General features: G+C 38.0%; 1 protein-coding gene across 7 annotated transcripts in view; it reads right to left on the bottom strand.

Annotated features, from left to right (window-relative positions):
* The window catches only part of TCF12 (transcription factor 12), a 160,235-nt gene that overhangs the window by 41,937 nt on the left and 99,321 nt on the right, over positions 1-18,977 (bottom strand). For all 7 annotated transcript variants that reach the window (XM_080351300.1, XM_080351301.1, XM_080351297.1 and 4 more), the window contains 2 exons: positions 11,131-11,266; positions 8,066-8,118 (listed from right to left, as the gene is read on the bottom strand). In XM_080351300.1, coding sequence (XP_080207426.1) covers positions 8,066-8,118; positions 11,131-11,266 — 189 coding nt within the window. The remainder of the gene's footprint in view (positions 1-8,065; positions 8,119-11,130; positions 11,267-18,977) is intronic.

The raw sequence follows: 18,977 nt of genomic DNA, 5'->3' as shown, positions 1-18,977 counted from the left end.
ATTTGCTACATCGATTCACATCACAGGATCCACCCATAATTCCATCAAGCATATAAAACTTTAACTCACATAAATTTGCTTTCACCAGAATAGATGAAAAATAAACCTAAATGGAAGAATTTGAAAGAGTGCACAAAAAATTGTGATGCTGTTACCAGTAACTATTTGCAGAACTACTACCAGACAACTATTCCAAAAGCTCCTGAAGTCCAAAGTAAGTTTTTGTTTTGTGGTTGCAATTTTTATAATCCCCATTTAAGCCAAGCAACAGCTGCTCTGAAATTTGTTTTCTTAAGAGAATCATGTTACAGTGAAATGAATCATAGCTGGATCAGCGATACTGTACTGGGTACAGTTGTTTGCTCCATTTTTCCTTGGTGACAAGTCAAGGGTTAATCTTATGACTCAGCCTGACAAAACAAGGCAGCTGGAGACAGGGCCAATTTTTTAAACTTGATTTCAGACAGACATGCCGTCAGCAGAGGAGCACTGAACTGACATGCACTTTGTAGCCCGAATTGTTTCCACTCATGACCCTGTACTGTGTGTCAAAAACAATAAACTGCCTGTTTCTAAAGTATGTAAAGAGATTATGAAAGCCAACGCAGAGTGAAATACTGACCTAATAATAAACCGAGCTACCTGTAGAAGAATGTTCTCAAAAATCGCTTTAACACTAAGAGATTTTATAAATGAACCACATGTTCTCCCTGAAAAGAAACTTCTATGTGAAATACATTTTTATACCATATGAAAGATAATTATGTAACTGTCTCAGACAAGGGCCATCCTCTGGTCAAACGTATACCACAACAAGATTGAAATATCAAAATACTTTTAAAAAGCTGTTGCTTTTTGTCACTGTTTTATTATTTTAAATGGTTCTACTGAAACACAAGCAGCAGCAAAACCTTTTACCATTATTTATATGCCGCTAGAATTTTAAGTTCCTTTTCCACCACCAAAAGTAACTGTGATGCGTAAACCCCAGTATCACGAGTTTCCTGGTGAAGAGCTGGCTTCTATCCTTCTGGAAAAAATGAACCTGTTTTCGATGGGGATACCAATTCTGTTGTTCTAACTAATTTCAATTCAGTTTCTTAGGAGCTAAGTTACCTGCTATCTTTGTAACGAACGCAAAGGCAACTGCCCTAGAAGTCTCCCCTTTCACCCCCACTCTGTCCAAGGCTGGAACTTATTATCAATTCCAACCATATTTGACAGAGGAACAGAAGTTCCACAAGTGATTAAATTCTTACCAGTTCTAAGAAAACTGGAACCTGAACAGGGGAGACAGATCTCAACTGCTGCCCCACTGAAATAAAGGCAAAGAATGGGGAACAGAGGATAAAAGACAAATTCATAGAAAATTTACCCAATACGGAACAACCTGCTATTAATTTAAATACACACAGAACTTTAAGCTGCTTCTCTTGCAATAACTCAGAACGACAACAACAACTGTAGAGCTCCCAGTATAACTTATTTTAAACCCAAATATTTATAATGATTAACCAGAGCAAGGGCAGAGTTGTTTTGAGTTTTGTTTGTTTGGGGTTTGTTGTTTGTTTGTGTTTTTAACTGGAAACCACAGCTCAGTAGTTCCTCTTTCTGTCATTTTCCAAATAATATTGAATTTCAGATGTTTAAGTTTTTACATTAATATTTTACTAGAATGGAATCAGGAAGAAAGTGCTATATATCACAATCTTCAGAAACACACACAAACCAATTTATTTGAGGAGGTTTCAAAACTTGTTCCAGAATCTTTCAAATACAACTTTGATAGGATATTGCTCAAATTCAGAAAGTTTTGTAATTTTGCTGAAAATATTAAGCACTTAAGGTTTGAAAGCCTCTTTACAAACAGCTTAACTACCCATATCTGCATTAAGAAGGAAATAAACATGTTTATTATCCTGAGGTGATAAATTATCCCATCAGAATCCAGATAGTCCCAAAATGTGATAAAAACCTACCCAATCTAAAAATGTGTACAGACCTTCAAAGAATTTTAAAACCTGAAATGAATTAGCAAGGCTGTGTTACTGAAACTTGCAGAAGACTACCTGAACTACAAATACTTTTACATCAACTCAATATGGCCAAGAAAATTTATTTGAAAAATTAAAAGTGATTAAGGGGTCCCTCTGCTGGTCCAACCTTAGTAGCATTTAACTTTTATTTCATTACTGAAGTTCAGTGTATTTTTCACTTTCTCCCCTCTCCAAACCAGGCAGCTCCACCTGCACTTGTGTGAGCTCCCTGTAGGTGGCTCCATAGTCAAAACCTGAGCCCAGCTTAATGTATCAATATACACACACTTCTCAATTTATTAAACATTTCAGTGTCAGAGAAGCTTTAGAAGATCGTGCATCAAAATGCAGAGTGCTAGTTGTGCCTCAGCATACATTTCCTTGCATCTCCCCGCTTCTTCTGTACTCCAGCTCGCTGCTCAGAAAAATTATTTTGCCAATGAAGCCAAGTGAGCTATCAAAAGCCAAAGTGCAATCCTTCTGTCATATGCAGTTTGGAATCCACCTACTGCTTCCTTACAGAAAGAAAAGACGCTCACATCTAATCCTTGCTATCACTGCAAATGGTATGCAATCCCGTAACCAGATCTCCAAGACTGTACAACTTGCTTTAAGTCTTGACATTACAAGAAACTGCGGCACTAAAACAAGATAATTTAATTAAATTTCTCCACTTCAGTGTGCAAATACTTATCGTCAGCTGAAATTTCATTTAAAGATTATGCAGGGCTTTAATTTTAGTACCATTCTATTGAGAAAGCAAGCACTTGTGTCTTGCCGATTCCTGACAAACAGCACGGTCACAGGCAAAGCAGCCGGCCCAGAACGTGGGCTGAGCAAGCGACTGAAGGGATGTACCTCTGGTTAACAGCACACTGACGTCCAGCAACACAACCCTGCTCACTGTTTTCGCAGCTGACTTCAGGTATTCTAAAAGCCTTCCCACCATAACCATGAGTATTTTATCAAGCAAAAGATATTAGAAAGAGCCTTCAAGAAAGCTTTTATCCTTATCTATTGCTATAAAGCATCAACTAATTTATGGTAGTGGACACATTAATCTTTGAGGTAAAGCAGAAGATGCAGCACTTCCATATAACTTCTCCCTAAATTACATGAGCTGCACTTCAGTCATGTCATCTTTTCAGATATTTTTAGAACTATGCGCAAATGTAAGGTTCTTTTATGCAGATCTACACTCTAATTTAAGGGCATCTAATATGCTCAATATATTGTGAAAACTTCAAATATGAAGTACATCCAATAAATACAAACACAGAAATAATTTGACATTATTATATATCCCTGATATATATATGGGATTTTCAGAGAGAAGATCTCTCAGTTAAGCAACCTCACAAGAGGATAGTTCATTTGGAAAAATGATCTGATTGCCATAAAAAGGTGCTATTAAGAGAGGGTTACTGAAGTGTTTCGCCCTAATTCAGTAAGAACTCAATCTGAACTCTCACAGCAGGACTTTGCAATGGACTGCTTAGTTGTTTAATGACACCTAAACGTTCTCGTATAGCAAAGAGCAGGTGCGATGCTATAATCTGAGGTTACTGCTGTTTTCATAGAGATTTAAAATAAAGGCCATGTTGAAAAAAAAAAAACCACAATAATCTAACCAGAAAACCAGGTCTTTTTCCTAATGAACATAAAATCTCAAAGAAACACTTTTACTTGTTTTACAACATAATTTAGGGGTTGGATGTTTTATATTTTTGTTCAAGGTCAGAGATGAACATGTGCTTTAAAGGAGTATAGAGCAAGTCTCTATAAACTTTATCCTTTGAATAATGTGACCAAAGAACGAGCATAAAGCAGAAGGGAAGATGGAAGACTGAGTCATAAGGAAGAAACGCCAAGTTCTGTGATACATTACCCATAAGGATTTATTTGCTTAGTTTCATTATTTAAAATTGCCTTCTAAAACACAGCACAGCATCAGATGCAAGGGTCAGCCCAGTTGCTGCTGCCTTTGAGAGCGTTAGATACTAAAGATGAGAATGACAGTTGAACATTTCACTTGACTGCGCAAGGCAATCCAAAACAACTCTGAACAAACTAAATGCTGCTTTTTACATTCTGACACCATTTCTGGCCAGTGGGAACAAATCTTACCAGGAAAGAGTCCCACTAGAAAGTCACTTAAACACAGCATCACAGTCAGTTAATCATCACACAAAATACCCACCCAGGATGCTCCAAAGTTTTCATTTAGAGCCACAGACTTCATAAAAGTATTCCAAGGATGTTGCTTTACACCAGGCTACTTCAATACATGTTGAACTTGCTAATATTGAGGGTAATTCTCTACAAGTCCACTCAGCACAGTGAATGTTGTATTATTTTTAATACAATCTAAACATTAAAGTCTCAAAAACTAGGTTTCAGGTAAACAGAGGACTGGAACCTTTCCACGCCAGCATTTCAAATTATCTCCTTTCACCCTTCAGGAGGGATGGAGGAAAGAGGGAGCAAAGTAAGAAGTAAGATCTATTATTTTTCTTTTCATACCACTGATATCTTTGAGACATCTCTTGAACTGCATTTCTCAAGCTCAGTCTTAAAAGACTAGTGTGATACCAAAAAGAAAAGTGCCTTAAATGTCTGGGAGGTAGTTCTATGCATGCAAAGCAAGTTTTCTATATCCTTGCTTCATAAAGAATTCTTGCAATATATTAGAGCCAATGAACTATATGCAAACTATAGAGGCGATGTATGAGGAACCCCTACATAATCAAGCTATAAATTGTCTTAAATATATTGAAAAACATAATGAGTTTCAATTTAGAACGAGCTCTCTGGCATTATAAAATATTCATTTAACAATCTATCATTAAATAAGTGGTCATCTAAAGCTTAATATTAACTGATAGTCTCAGGTACTGTGGAAAGTCTAGAATACTCAAAATAAGTTACCAGAAATGGCACTACACAGAAAATAATCAGATATTTATTTGTGCCTGTGTCACAGCTGATTTTCTGAAACAAAAATCAACAGACATTATGCATTTCAGGTTATTTTTCTGATATGAGACTAATTAAATGGCAGAAGAATGATGACAGATGTTCACGCTATTTTTTCTTAGAATTATGATCTCATGATAGCTACTGATTATGGTACTAATAAATAATAGTTTAAATATTTTCTGACTACACATGTAAATCATATGTTTTTGCTCACAGCTCATCCGCAATCAGAGGGAACTGCCCCGTCCATTTCCCAGTGAGCCCCCTCTTCTTGTCCTCCTCCTGCAGACCGAGCCGCTCTTTGAAATCCTGACAGTCTGCTCTGCCCCTCCGCTTAGTTAGAACTGGTTTCTAGTCACATGATGTTATTGGTTTCTTGGCTTAAAGTAACTCCTCGAATCAGAAAAATTCTCAGAAATACAACAGTCTTGAATCTCTGAGGATAATTTAACTTGCTGAACAGTATTTCCCCCCTGCTCTAACACAAACAGCACATCATAATCTTTCTGTTCACTCAAGCATGGCTTGAGCTAATAGTGAGAAAAAATAAACCACTCATTTTTTAGTTTCTGTCCTCCCCACGAGGCTTTAAATTTAGTAGTTGTAGTTCAACATGAACGCTTGCATGGCAACATTCAAAGTGTTTTGGGCACTGACTCACCACTTAGCAACATGACAGGAAAACTTAAAAATGCATTTGCCTGGTGCATTGAATTTTTACAGTAAAAGGATAAGTTCAGATGGAGTTGCATTCGAGAAAGTAACTAAACAACTCATTAGCACTTTTCTCTGTAACTATTTTTACTTTGGGCCCTGATAAGAGCACATGAAGACAGATAAACCTCAAAACAAGTAATTTCAGAAAATACCGTACAAATCCAAGAGAAAAAGAAACAAACTAGAGGAATATTTTTTAAATAATTTCTTGAAAGATTGTTATCAAATTACAGTTATCTAGGAAATCAAATTACTGTTGAGTATCTGTTGACATGGTAGCCCTATACTAACACAAAAACATCACAGGAAAGTCTTAGAAAATGAAAAATTAAAAAATGCAGGTTTGCAGACAACATTTACGTAATTCTTGACTCAATTTAAATTTCCTATGATATTCTCTGAAATTTAGTCTGTATCATCTTCTGAACACGTAATATCTCATATAACTTTTTTGTTTTTCTTCAAGGCTCTATTCAGCATTGAAATAGAGAGAAACGGTACTTAACAATTGCAGCATCGCAATCATTGATCCTTCAGAGGAGCTGCACTTGATTGATACAAATAAAATCTATCAGCATTTTGTTGTCTCCACTCTTCTTCACAGAACAAGAATTAGATGAAAACCATTTGAAAAATACCGCTTCTTAAAATTAAAGCCTGGTAAGATATATGAGAGAAATTTTTCATTTGCTAAATATGATTCCTTTACCTGGCTGACACTACTAAATATTAAACATGTAATGTAAGCTTTATTACTCACGTAGAATTACAGTAATAAATTACATGAAAATTGCACCGCTATGTGTTTTAGCTTCTCTGACATGTTAAATATATTTTTGTTAATCTAGCAGAAATCATCTGCTAGACTGTAAAGCCACCCTACATAACACGGAACTGTTAAAATGTAAATTGCCAAACTATTTTTAGCTGCTGCTGAAGGGGAAAAAAAGGGGGGGGGTGAGAGGAGGGAAGGAAGAAGAAGAATATTCCTGGCCTCGGGAATAATGATTTGAGGCATTGTGTTCATTTTGTTTATCAAGCAGCTATTCAGCCTCTAGTGGGGCCCAAGTGCTTATGCAAGCGAAAGCTTTGCGGAGGGCGCGCAGCTGCAGGCCTGGCTCCCAGGTAGGCTGCAGGTTGCGGCACAGCTGCCCCGGCCAGCGCTCCGCTCCAGCTGGAGGCGGCTGAAACGGCACCGCAGAGCCCGGCCTGCGCTGCGCACCCCGCGCTGGGGGGAGAAGGGAGACGGAGGGAGGAGAGAGCGGGGGAGACGCAAGGACTAGAAGACGCCACCCGTACTTCAGACTTCACAGGAAATAAAAAGCTCGGGCCCATTCTGCTCCCGCTGTATTAGCGCTGCCTGTGCAGCGTGTTCCATTCAGGCTCCCCAGCTCCGAGTTATGACTCATCCGAGTGCACCTGCGCCCATGTGTTAAGCGCTGCCAAAGAAAAGCCCAACAGCCATTTCCACAACAAAGAGCGGGGCCCCCCCGCCTGCTCCGGGCAGGGAGCATCATCCTGCCCTCCTCTTCGCTGGGGATTTTTCACTGCACGCGGATGTTTAAATGCAATACATTTATAAACAATTTTCTTCCTTTTAAGAATAAAGCATGTTTAATACCACAAAACACCCGTATAGCATTAGATTATCACAGCCATTAATGATTTTTCCACCAAAACCCTTCCAACCTTTTTCATCAAAGCCCTTTATTCTCGAAGGATAAATTTTCAAGCAAAGAGGGATCAACAAACTAGTTGCTTGAAAGCTTTCCTGATGCTAGGCTGAAGTTAGGAAAGGCTTAATGAAGGCTTTAAAATCCACCAGGGCTTCACAATGAACATCTGACTCGGTGATTTATGCATATTAATAACCTCAGTCCTACTGAGGCAAGCTGAGCTGTACATGTCCTCCGAATCTTAATGTCTTCAGCTCCACTGGGATTATTACAAATGTAAATTTCTAAGATTCTCAGCTATTAATCTCTGTCTGTCCTCCTGTTCAGCAACATAATGACTAATTAAACATCAAAAGACCTGTACAGGAGATCTTCTTTGACAGCTCCTGGCCCAGCTCTCTTCCCAAGAGAGGAATTCAAATGACAGGGACAAGTGGGTAGGAGCATATGAGCAAGCTACAAATCACTGCTGTGAAATCTAACAATTCCACATCAAATGTCTGTTTAGCCCTCCAGAACCACTCCCAGCTCCCTAGCCTAGCTGCTCGTGTCCAGCAGATAGCCCAACGCTGAAGTTAAGTCATTCGCATGTGTTGGGGAAAGAGAGTGCAATCTGAGCCCAGTTTGTTTAAGATAAGTAAAATATGTAGTACTTACAGAAGAAGGCAAACCAGGGGGCACCTTTCTTACTTTCTTTGTCTGTAGAGGATCTGTATGCAGAAAAACAACATTTCATCAAGTATCTACCTTATAGATGAAAAAGAATAAATAGCTACGCTATTCAGTTCTTTCTTTCCATGATGGAATTCTTATTTTCCAATTACATGCATTTTTTATTCTGTCCCAATGAAATTCGTCTTTCACATCAATACAAGGAAGTGTTAAAACATGTAACATACTCATGTTCTTCTCTAAAATAAAGCTTTACTAAATAACTCCATTCAATGCTTTCCATAAGGAAAGCAGCTATTCCTAAGCACACCAACACTGAAGGGTACACTGATGCCCTTACACACTTGCTAAGAAACGAAGTGAGATTTTGAGATACATAAGCAAGAAAATGGGACTTAGTAGCAGAAGCAATGCTTTCCCTTTTCGTACTTCAGAGTAAAGACAGAACAATCAAAAAGGAATTTATGACATGTTGAAGTATGACAGACTCTTAAAACACTAACACGATGTGAATGTCTACAGCTTTTAGACTATACCAAGGTTGTAAATAAACAGCAAATCTAATGGCCTAGTTACTTTTCTTAAGTAATAAAGGCAACACAATGCAAATTTGCACTTGGAGGTATGATACCTGCTTCCTTCTACCAATAATTATTGTCACATCACAAAAGTACCCAGCAATTTAATTACCGAAATCAAGAATCTGCACCAGTTTAGTCAGCTGCTAATAAAATTAACCTGAACACCATGCAAATTATAAGTTAGTGGATGCTCTGAAGATGAATATCTGGCAAGATTACCAGTCCTACAGATGACCGATTGAATCTTCAATTAAAATACAAAATTCCTATTCTTTCTGTTTTAATCACAGTTTTATTATACAATATGACGAGATAAAGGTGAGAATATCTGCTGGATATCTTTACTCTGATCATTCCCCACAGTAGACATTTGAAAAGAAAAGGACTTCTGGAAGAGATATTGACACTGCACTCCAAGTGTCACCTGGAAGGGAACACTGCTTGGTTTCAATGAACTTTAGTAGCACATTTAGAGAGTTTGTTAAAATCCTGGTCAGGCAAGTCCTTTTGGGGGATAAAACAGCCACAATTTGACTTTGCTTTAAATTCTCAGGCAGCAGGTTTGTAGCATTTAACCAGTAAATTTCAAAAATAATAATAATAAAAAAAATCAGACAAGCTTTCTCAAGCCATTGAAAAGAAGACTCAGGATAAAGGTGCGTTTCCTTTTCCTGGAATTTCTGGAAAAACATTTCCGTAAGTCTGTAACCATCACCTGCCATGTCCCCAGTTACAGTCCCCCAGATTCAGCCATGACAAAGAGGAATGTCACACTGTTACTAGTTTAAACAGGTTTATACCCCTTGAGCTTCTCTTTCAAGGAAAAAAAATAAATAGGAACACTACTCTAATAACGCTACACTTAGCTTGATTTTGTTGAGTTTAATAGTATCTGGAGCTTACCAAACTCTATGTAGTTTGCACAAGAAACTAACTTAATCACATATTCAAGTATCTTATAGAAATGAGACAGTCTCCCCGAGAACTCTCCCTCCTGAGTGCTTCTACCCCAGCCTTCCTGCCCACACCAGCGTCACCCTCCACCCAGCACCCACAGCCATGGTCTGACAGCCCCAGAACCCAAAACTGTCACAGGTTACTATTATAGTCGTTTCTCACTAAAACCAATTCCATGGAGGCTAAAACTTAATGATGACAATAATTTAAAACCCCAACTGTTTTCTGTTAAAGCTCAAACACCCTTCCAAGTGGCAACAATTTCACTGAACTCTGCTCAGACTGCTCCTGTTCTGAACGAGAGCTCAACAACTGCTGCATTTGATTCTTGCACTCTGAGGAACATGAGGACTTACAAAAATATTTGTAAAGAGAGACAAACTCAGATTAAACAGCGGATGTCTTGACAACAAGTAATGTTAAACAATAATATTTTTATAATTAAAGATTTTAAAACAATTTCAAGGATGTTCGGGACTATTTTAATGCCTACAGAGTTTGTAGTTCTAGTTAATACTAAAATTACTTCAAGAAACAATTTGCATTTGATGAAATCTTATTTTGGGTTAAGCACGGTTTAAGTTATATGGTTCCAACAAACATGATTCTATTATGGAATAGAAGTGCAATACAGAATGAAGGGCATTAAAACCCCAAACATATAGCCAGAGTAATCCTAATGACATAACATGCTAACATTGAAATATGGTAGCTTTTAAACTAGCATATCAGGTTACAGTCTCCCTTTTTATACCAAAAGCATTTTTTTAAAACCTGCACACCCAATTATTTGCAGTATCCTTATAGCGGAAACGATGGAACAGCTGGCTCATTCTGGATTTCCTAATTCAGCAGACAATCTTCAGAGCTATGAAATATTACCACTGACTATGACCAAGCAGGAAAATTCCATTTATCTCTAAGTATCTCCAGAATAAAATATTAATACTGTCACAGGATTATAACAATTTTTAAGCAAGTTCCTGCCTGGATATTTTGCAAGGTAGTTTGATTTTAGGATAAACTACTAGTCTCCATTTGCTAGGAAATTTCAAGGCATGTTGAAGCAATTACAATGAACTATATATTGCCCTGAATAAAGTTACTTTTAGCATATAAAAGGATAATTGTTTCCCCTTTATGTCTTTCCCCTACTAAATAATGGTAATGACCTCGAGGTCATGCATTTCCAGGAGTTAATGATGGTATGGGTTAAGGGCACTCAGCTGGTCATCAGCTCCTATCCATCTGTCATTATTGCTTTTGCAATTAAGGGTTTTATTGGAGTTTCTTGTTTGTTTTATAAGCAATGCTGACCAGTGTTGAATCCAAACTAGCATCTCAAAGAAAACATTACTAATTCTGGTTTATCTCTTACATAGCAGTTTGCTGTGATTTGAATTGCTCAGTACAGAGCAATCTCCAGTACATAAAATGAACTGTCAAACAAAATAATAAAGTCTGCAGAAATGCATCATGAACAAAGGTTTAAAAACTGTCTGTGTTACTCACCAAGAGCTGGTGAATCATGAAGTGGTCTCCGGCGTTGATTTGTGCCAGAAAATGGGTAGTAGGGTGTTCCAGGTTTTCCCGAGGATGACAGCTGACCTGGACTTCCGAGCCCCATATCTGACCGAAGCAGACTAGACTGCAAAACGTACACAGAAAAGTAAAGTTAAGCTCTATAATAACTCAGCTGTTAATATACCAGGCTAACAAACTACTAACCACACATACGGCTCTTGGCATTTATAGGAGCTTATTGAGCTTTCAGTGAAGGTCTTAGAGTTAAAAAAAAATGTTGACTTTTAAAGATTGGTATTCAGAGAATATACTATAGCATAATTCAGAAAAGCAGAGCAAGTTTGGCTGTGAGCCTTGGAAAACCATAACCGTTTTGGTTTAAAACATCTTAAAGAATCAATTTAGACTCAAATTCTAAACAAAAATCATAATATTTGTTTAGTTTGCAATGTAACACCTCTTCATTACACAATATAAACGTAATTGATAAAACAGCTAAGAGTTTAAAGTGTGACATTAGGTTTTAGCACATACTTAGAAATCTAGACTTATATTACATTCATAAAAACATGGAATAAATATCCAAAAAAAATCAAACACAGACAAAAGAGAGAATAGATTAGATTAATGCACAAAACATAAAAATTATGACATTTTAAAACCTTCAAACTAACCATGTAGTTGAACCTTACCCTTTTTGTTCCCTTTTCATGCAGGAAATACAAAAACATTCTAACCACTTAACAAGTGCATTATATATTGTTTGGCCTCACATTAGTTGGATTTCTTCTGTGAAACTAAATGAATATTGGTGATTTATGAGAACATAGTTTTTCCATGGTTGATACTATGCTTAGCCTTGCTTTAGTCTGAAAATACCCAGACTTGGAGTGAAACCCACAGAACTGTTTGTACAGAAAACATAATGCTACCAGGCAGTAAAAATGCATTTACTGCCACTTCACTGCCGGCTGCTGCATACAGCTTGCCTCATTCTGCAGCGGCCATTCTGCGTCACACACAGCTAAAGACACTTTGCTTTTAACATTTGCAAAATCAGATTGGTTTAAGGTCACCACGGAACCAGCAGCCTTCCGAAACAGGGGATTTGATTCCTCATACTGGGTCATTACGTAGTGCACTCTTCTCGTTTTAAGGGGGAAAGCACAGCTGCGGGATGGCAGGACCAAAGTTATGCTTTGCCAACCTTCAAACTGCACCAACAATTCCTTTGTCAGGTGATGCTAAGGCAGGAACTGCTGACTGGATCAACTTTTATACCAAACCAAAACTGAGGTGCCACCTCGTTAAGGTTTCTCCTTCAGCCCCATTGCTCCCAAGCCAACTTTCCTCCTTCCCTCAAAGACGCGGCCCCAGGTCCCAGCGGCTGCTGTCTAACAGCAGGAGTCGCCTTCTCAGGCTGCAGCAGCCCAGCAGAGCCCATTGCTCCCGGCCCCCTCACCCTCCTCTAAGGCCCAAACACCCTCACTCATAAACAAATATAGTTTTTGGATTACATTACATCATTCAAGCTGGTTCTTCCGCTGCGATGACTTGTGAAAGGTGATGCTAACTCACATGGCTCTCTCAACAAGGTCCTAAATCCCTTCTAACTTGCAATGCACACGGATTAGCAGAAAATCCAGAGTTTATCTAAAATTACGGACTATACATAAAATAAGCAATAACGTCAAGTATGTTTTTCCAGATAATTGGTTTGCATCATATCAGTATTGAAATTTGTATCTTTTACTTGTCTGATGACTAATTTGAGCATGAAAATGTTACATTTTTATTGGAAAGAGTGGGATGTGAAAGTCACCCTGTTACAAACTAAAGGAGGGCCCAGAAGTGTTAACTATTTCTTACAAATCTATCACACAGTTTGAAGAACAAAGTTAACAATGATTAAACATGTTAAGGCATAAAAATAAAGCTTCCCCTTCAACTCAATTGCTTCCTTCTTATTCTTACAATAAAACAGTCTTTAAATCAGAACTGTTAATATAAAACTCATATTGAAATGAGATAGCCTTGTACGGAGTGAGGTGATCTTTACACAAACTATACAGAAAACACAGGGGGACATAGAAATCTGCTAGTAGATTTCAATATTTGCTAATTTTGCCTTTGACAAACAGTTAAGAGTTTATTGTTTTGCAGAAAACATGACGTTTACCAGAATTTCTGGCTGACATAATACAAGTCTGAATTTAGCAAAGGCGCTTTCTAAACATTTATTAGCGTTTTAGTGGTGAACGTCATGCAGGCAAACTGGGCAATGTTCTGTGAAAAACAGTTCCCCAAACCAACACTGTCCAAGAGAAGAAGGGAAATGAGTTCTGCACTTAGCCCAAGACTTGACCTTCAGCCCAAGAATATCCAGGACTGAAGGGAAACTTCTTTACGCAGCGCGTGGGGAAGGGGAGGAGGTATTGTGATACTTGTCGTTTCAAGCAGCCCAAGCTGGGTCCCTCTCACACAATCCCAGAACCACTGAGGCTTGGAGGGAACCTCTGGAGGTCGTCTGGTCCGGCCTCGGCTCACTCAGAGCAGCTGTCAAACACAATTACCAACTACATCATGTTCACATTACAGACAACCCTCCCTGCTCCCCTCCAGCATCTCCTTCTGGTCACTGGCAGGGATTCTGGAAATACAATGGGATCCATACAGACACCTCCAAAAAAAAGAGGCGGGAGAGTTCTTAGTTCCCCTCTTCCTCTGTTCTTTAAGGGCAGCGGTGGAATAATCAAAGAACAAACCAAACACCACCAAACAGTAAAAACTCTTAAATTCACTTTTACCAAGCCATTCCAAAAGGCATGTGTCTGTATCTTTTCCAAACTTAACCTCCAACCTTCACCTCATGACATTTGCTACTCTTACTTCCGTCATAAGCATTCCAGTTCTTGACACTTTCATCAGACCCCAAATTTCAAACCATCACGTCTACTACATTACTTATATAGTAGCAGAAATATAGTAATGTAATACATGCCCAGTAAATCTCAAACTGTGCACCATACTCCGAAGAAGTTTTCTCATCTATATTGTGTTTGGGTAAGAATTTTTAATTAAACAAGGAGAAGACCTTTCCCCACCCCTCTTCTACCATTTCAACAATCAAATGAAGCATCTGTTTAAAATTTTATAATTGTTCCTCAGTCTTCTAAAATATAAAAAAATAGATGTCATTAGTTCGGCTTATTGATTTTTCTGCCTGTCTGAACCAATTGAGAAGCAATATTGATTAGGACTGATCCTTTCCTAAGGGCATCTGATAAAGAAAGGAATACAAAAATACCACTGAGGATAGCAAAAAAAGCTTTGTATTATCAGCACCAAGCTTCTCCCGACTAAGTGCCTGGGGTCCCTGCACAGAGGCAGATCACTTACACACAGAGTTCGCAGCATTCTCCGCAGAGAACGTTCACGCTCACTCCAAACCTCATCTGCCAAGCACGGACCCAATTACTAAAGAATAATCAATGACTGGTTATTCTCCTGAACGCTTCTGAGTCCTGCCTGCATTATCTTTAGATATAAATTATAAATTGCCTCTTTGGATTTTATAAGGCATATCTCCAGCTTCAAAATAAGCAAGGTTTTATTTAAAGCAATATTTTACCTAATAAACGTATTTGAAACGTATTTGAAAAACCAACCCCAAAAAATTATATATATTTTTTTAAAAAGGCTTTTATTACATTCAACTAAGACGACAGCCAGTCTGATTCCAAAGAGAACAGAGGAAAGCAAGTAAACACGACTGCTTTACTTTTCAAATTTATCCCTTTCAGCAAAACCAATAAACAATTTTGACAGCCCCAGGGGAAATGGCATGGCCTGACCCAACACCTAAGGGCTTTTACAAGGGCCACTATCTAGACAAATGCTTTAAAGAGGTCCTTTTCCTAAAAAGTATTCTCATAAAAATGAAATGCAGGGGAGTCATCTATTCAAACATTGCCAGGGTGAGGGGGTTGAAAAGAAGCATATCTCCATATGGCGGTGTTTGTATTTATTCACCTTTGTCACAGAAAACAAGTAGCTTTGTATTGCAGCTGCACTTCCGTGCACACCAAGTTCGCTTCTGTTCAAACTAACCAGCTCATCAACCACATGCTTACATCTAAATGGTTTGCCTGAGATGAAACAAGCTCCTTACTCAACATATTTTTAAATGGTTTTAAAATTGATTCTTTCAAAGAATTTGAGTATCAAATAAGAAAGACTTTGACTACTTTGGAAGTTTTCTTTTTTTCTTTAGAATCCTGAAGACACAATTTGATGCCAAAATACTGCTCTGCCTTCAATGAACTTCTAGGACACTGGCCAGCAGAATTTTAGTATGTTGGTAAACACTTCTTTGATTTTCTTACTTTGATATAAAAAAAGAAATGAGGACGAGTAAAGGCCTACAGATGTCCTTCTGCAATATTCCTTGCCGCTCTCTAACATTTACGCTACATGTAGATAGGAAAGCCAAACTATCCTGAAAAATACACAAAAGTCTTTAACAAATACACTCTGTACGCTACACTACTGTATAAAAGGTTTTACCTTTTCAAAAACGTATTTGTTATAGGCAGTTAGGCTTGTGTTTCTTGGCCTAAATCTCATTCACGTTCCTTTTTTAAATGCAAATGTATTAGCAAACACTTTAAAAACTCAGATTTTCTGGTGTAGCCATAGCCAAACTATGCAATAGTTCCATCCAAATACAACTGCGTGCCTTTAGATTATTCATTATTTGCTATCAAAAGAATAATATGGTTGAGAATAAAAGCATTAGCCCATTATATGCAACTAATTATGACAGGGCCAGCAGAATAAGGCAGAGCTGCTGCAGCAGTGAGATGAAATGCTTAGTTAAAAGTTGAGAGCTTGGATACATTATTTTGTAAAAGTAAAGTAATGTAACAGCACTCATCTCAATCAAATCCCCCCATCATCCTGCCACACAGTTGCAGACAAACTCACTTTGCATTTCTCTATTTCTCAGAATTATGCAGAGCAGATAGTACCTACATTCCTTGCCTTACTATAAACTTGAAAGGCTGCACTGAGTAGAGCTAAGTTTCACATACATGCCCTTTTATTCATTGGGCCATTTGGATGACTTAAAGCATGTATGTAACGAGTCTTAGTATTTCACATCTTGCCTTATAGATGAACCTGATGATTTGCATGAGCTAGTTCAAAAGCATGTAACAAAATGGAGACACCTGCAAAATCCCCCAGCTAAGCTGTATATGTTGTTACAGTGATTCCAAAAGAAAACTTAGCACAAAATTAAAACCTTAACAAATAATTGCTCTGTGAGGTACTGGTACAGTACAGAGGTTTGAGCTGCAAAAAGACCATTCACCCGAGTTCCATGTCATGCAGTTCAAGCCAAAAATATAACCAAGATATCAAGTGCTGAATTTCACTTTACTCAAGTCTCCAATCTTTGGAAACTGTAGTGAATATGCACTCCAAAATATGAGCTGAATTTGGAAAAACACTGACACATGATGTAAATTCATTTTAAATTTAAATTCTGGAGATATGTTTGCAATTATCAGCATGTTGTTAAAGAATCCCATCCTGAGAATATCAAATAGTAATATGAAATACAGTGTTACCATTTTGAGAACAAAGGGACCCTGAATGAGTAATCAATAGCAACTGGCAGAAAATGAGGCATTAATTATGATCCTCTCTAGTGTTTTGTCTCAAACAAGGTTTCATTAAATATATTGTGCTAACCTGTACGTCTTCAAGCCATTACCAATAGATTTGATCAGATACATTTTTGGTCTGTTTCAGGAGGAACATATCAGAATTTAAAAAACCAAAAACAACGAACAAACAACATCCAAAGTGTTATAAGATAACTTGGACCTTTTTTTTGTGATCAATTTAAAGGAAATCGGGGGTTGCTAATAAAACATCTCAGGAGAGGATCCTCTAACAACATGCTGATAATTGCAAACATATTCCTCATTTTCAAAAAATACTCAGATCTTATAATCTCAATGTAGTCTCTTGAAAATTTAATTATCATCTCCTATACCTAAAGTATCATGCAGTTTTGAGAAGATAATGACAGTCATCCATCAACTGCATCCTGCCAGTGTAATCAGGCTCATCTAGCTCACTGGAGTAAAAACCAGCTACCTAGGGTACTAAATACTGAAGTGATGCAACATCATAAACAAATTAACAAACATTTAGTTTCACTGTCTTCCCAATTAATGTTAACACTGAAAAATACCGAGGTATCAGTATATTTTATTATAACATCAAAGCTTTTCTGGATCACCATGAGCTGCTTATTTGATGTGTATACCTAAGCAAAATCTGCTAGTGTGGCTAATTCTGTTCATGTGTCAATACAACGAAACCGAGCACAGGCACAAAGGAAGGAGAAGAAAGAATTTTATTCAGAATTCCAGATATGGTTTTTTGAGCAGTGGGAGGAGTAAAGATTAAATGCAAAGGGAAGGAAACATTTTGTATTCCTTCTGCATCAAAATGGCTTTAAAGCACCCGATTAAGTCAAATATTTTGAATGAGTCTTTTCCTTCTCTTTTGCAACAGTGGCTTTCCTACACTGATACCGCATATTGGCAAGACTACAAATTCTGCCTTAGCTTCTGAAAGCGGCACCCTGCTGATGTTGGTGTCCAATCCCTGAGGTTATGCTGGCTCAGCTTGTCTTTGCTCATCCCCCCGGGCAAGGTATTTTTGCGCTGACTGAATTCTAGGAAGGCATTACTAAGCATTGTGATTACAGGTCAGGCTCCCCTCCCTTTGCCTTTGAATCTTTTCGCTACATTATGAAAACAGTAATTTGAACAGCTTCTTTACCGTGATTATACAAAAGCAGAAGGTTTATGGAGAACTGCAAAATGTCAGAAGAGAAGCAGCTGAGGGGTTATTCATCTACGTTTTAATTTTTTGGTACCAGCCTTCCTGCTTTTCTCTACAATTACAAGCATGAGAAGTCACATTATAATAAAACATTTTATGCTGAATCTTATTTACAGAAGTCAGACTATAAAGGATATTATGAACCTCAAACTATCCTTGCATCTGTTTCTCCCTCTGCATCTTCAGCAAAATGATTTCCAAATATTTCAGACCATTAGTAGAGTGTTTCATGTATATGGTATGGAAGCTGCGCATCTCCTCTCCCACACAGCCAAGAGAAAAATCTCACTTACTTTAAGCACCAAGTAAGAAAATGCATAACATAATGAGGGTTCAAAAACTATCATTAATGTAGCAACCAGATATTTGTTAGGACTTAACATGGAGGACCCACGTATTTTCACATATGATCAAGTGAAAGTCAGGTCCGGTACTAGGGTGCTAGTAAATGCATAGATACGCCCAGTGAATATCCTAGGCTACAATACCCTCCACTTAATAATTTTATCCTTCTCTCCCTGCTCTTTACAAATCAGTGCCACCAGAAGCGCTTGCATCTTGAAGAGCACTCCACAACATGACTTAAACCAATGGCCAGTTGGATGGTTTTGTTGCACGGAAGAGGAAGCAAAACGGCAAATCTGTGTTTCGCTCCTTTCCATCCACTCTCTGCTCAAGCCAGTGTCTCTCCCAGCCCACCCCAGGCAGCAAACACCAACGAACAGGTTGCTTACACCACTCTTATCTCCCCCTTCCCAGTTCTACTCAGTGCCTGTATTCATCCCGAGAGCAGGAATCTGTGCAGATGCAAAGTCTGTGAAGGGACTTTATCTCCCTGTGAAGTAAAAGAGGAACGTAAAAGGGGGCTCAACATATTAGAGTGCTTATAGACGAAAGGAATAAACACATCT

Source organism: Nesoenas mayeri (assembly GCF_963082525.1).
Source record: "Nesoenas mayeri genome assembly, chromosome: 11".
Taxonomy (NCBI): Eukaryota; Metazoa; Chordata; class Aves; order Columbiformes; family Columbidae; genus Nesoenas; species Nesoenas mayeri.
The sequence above is the reverse complement of the archived record's forward strand: the minus strand, read 5'-3'. Positions and strand labels throughout refer to the sequence as shown.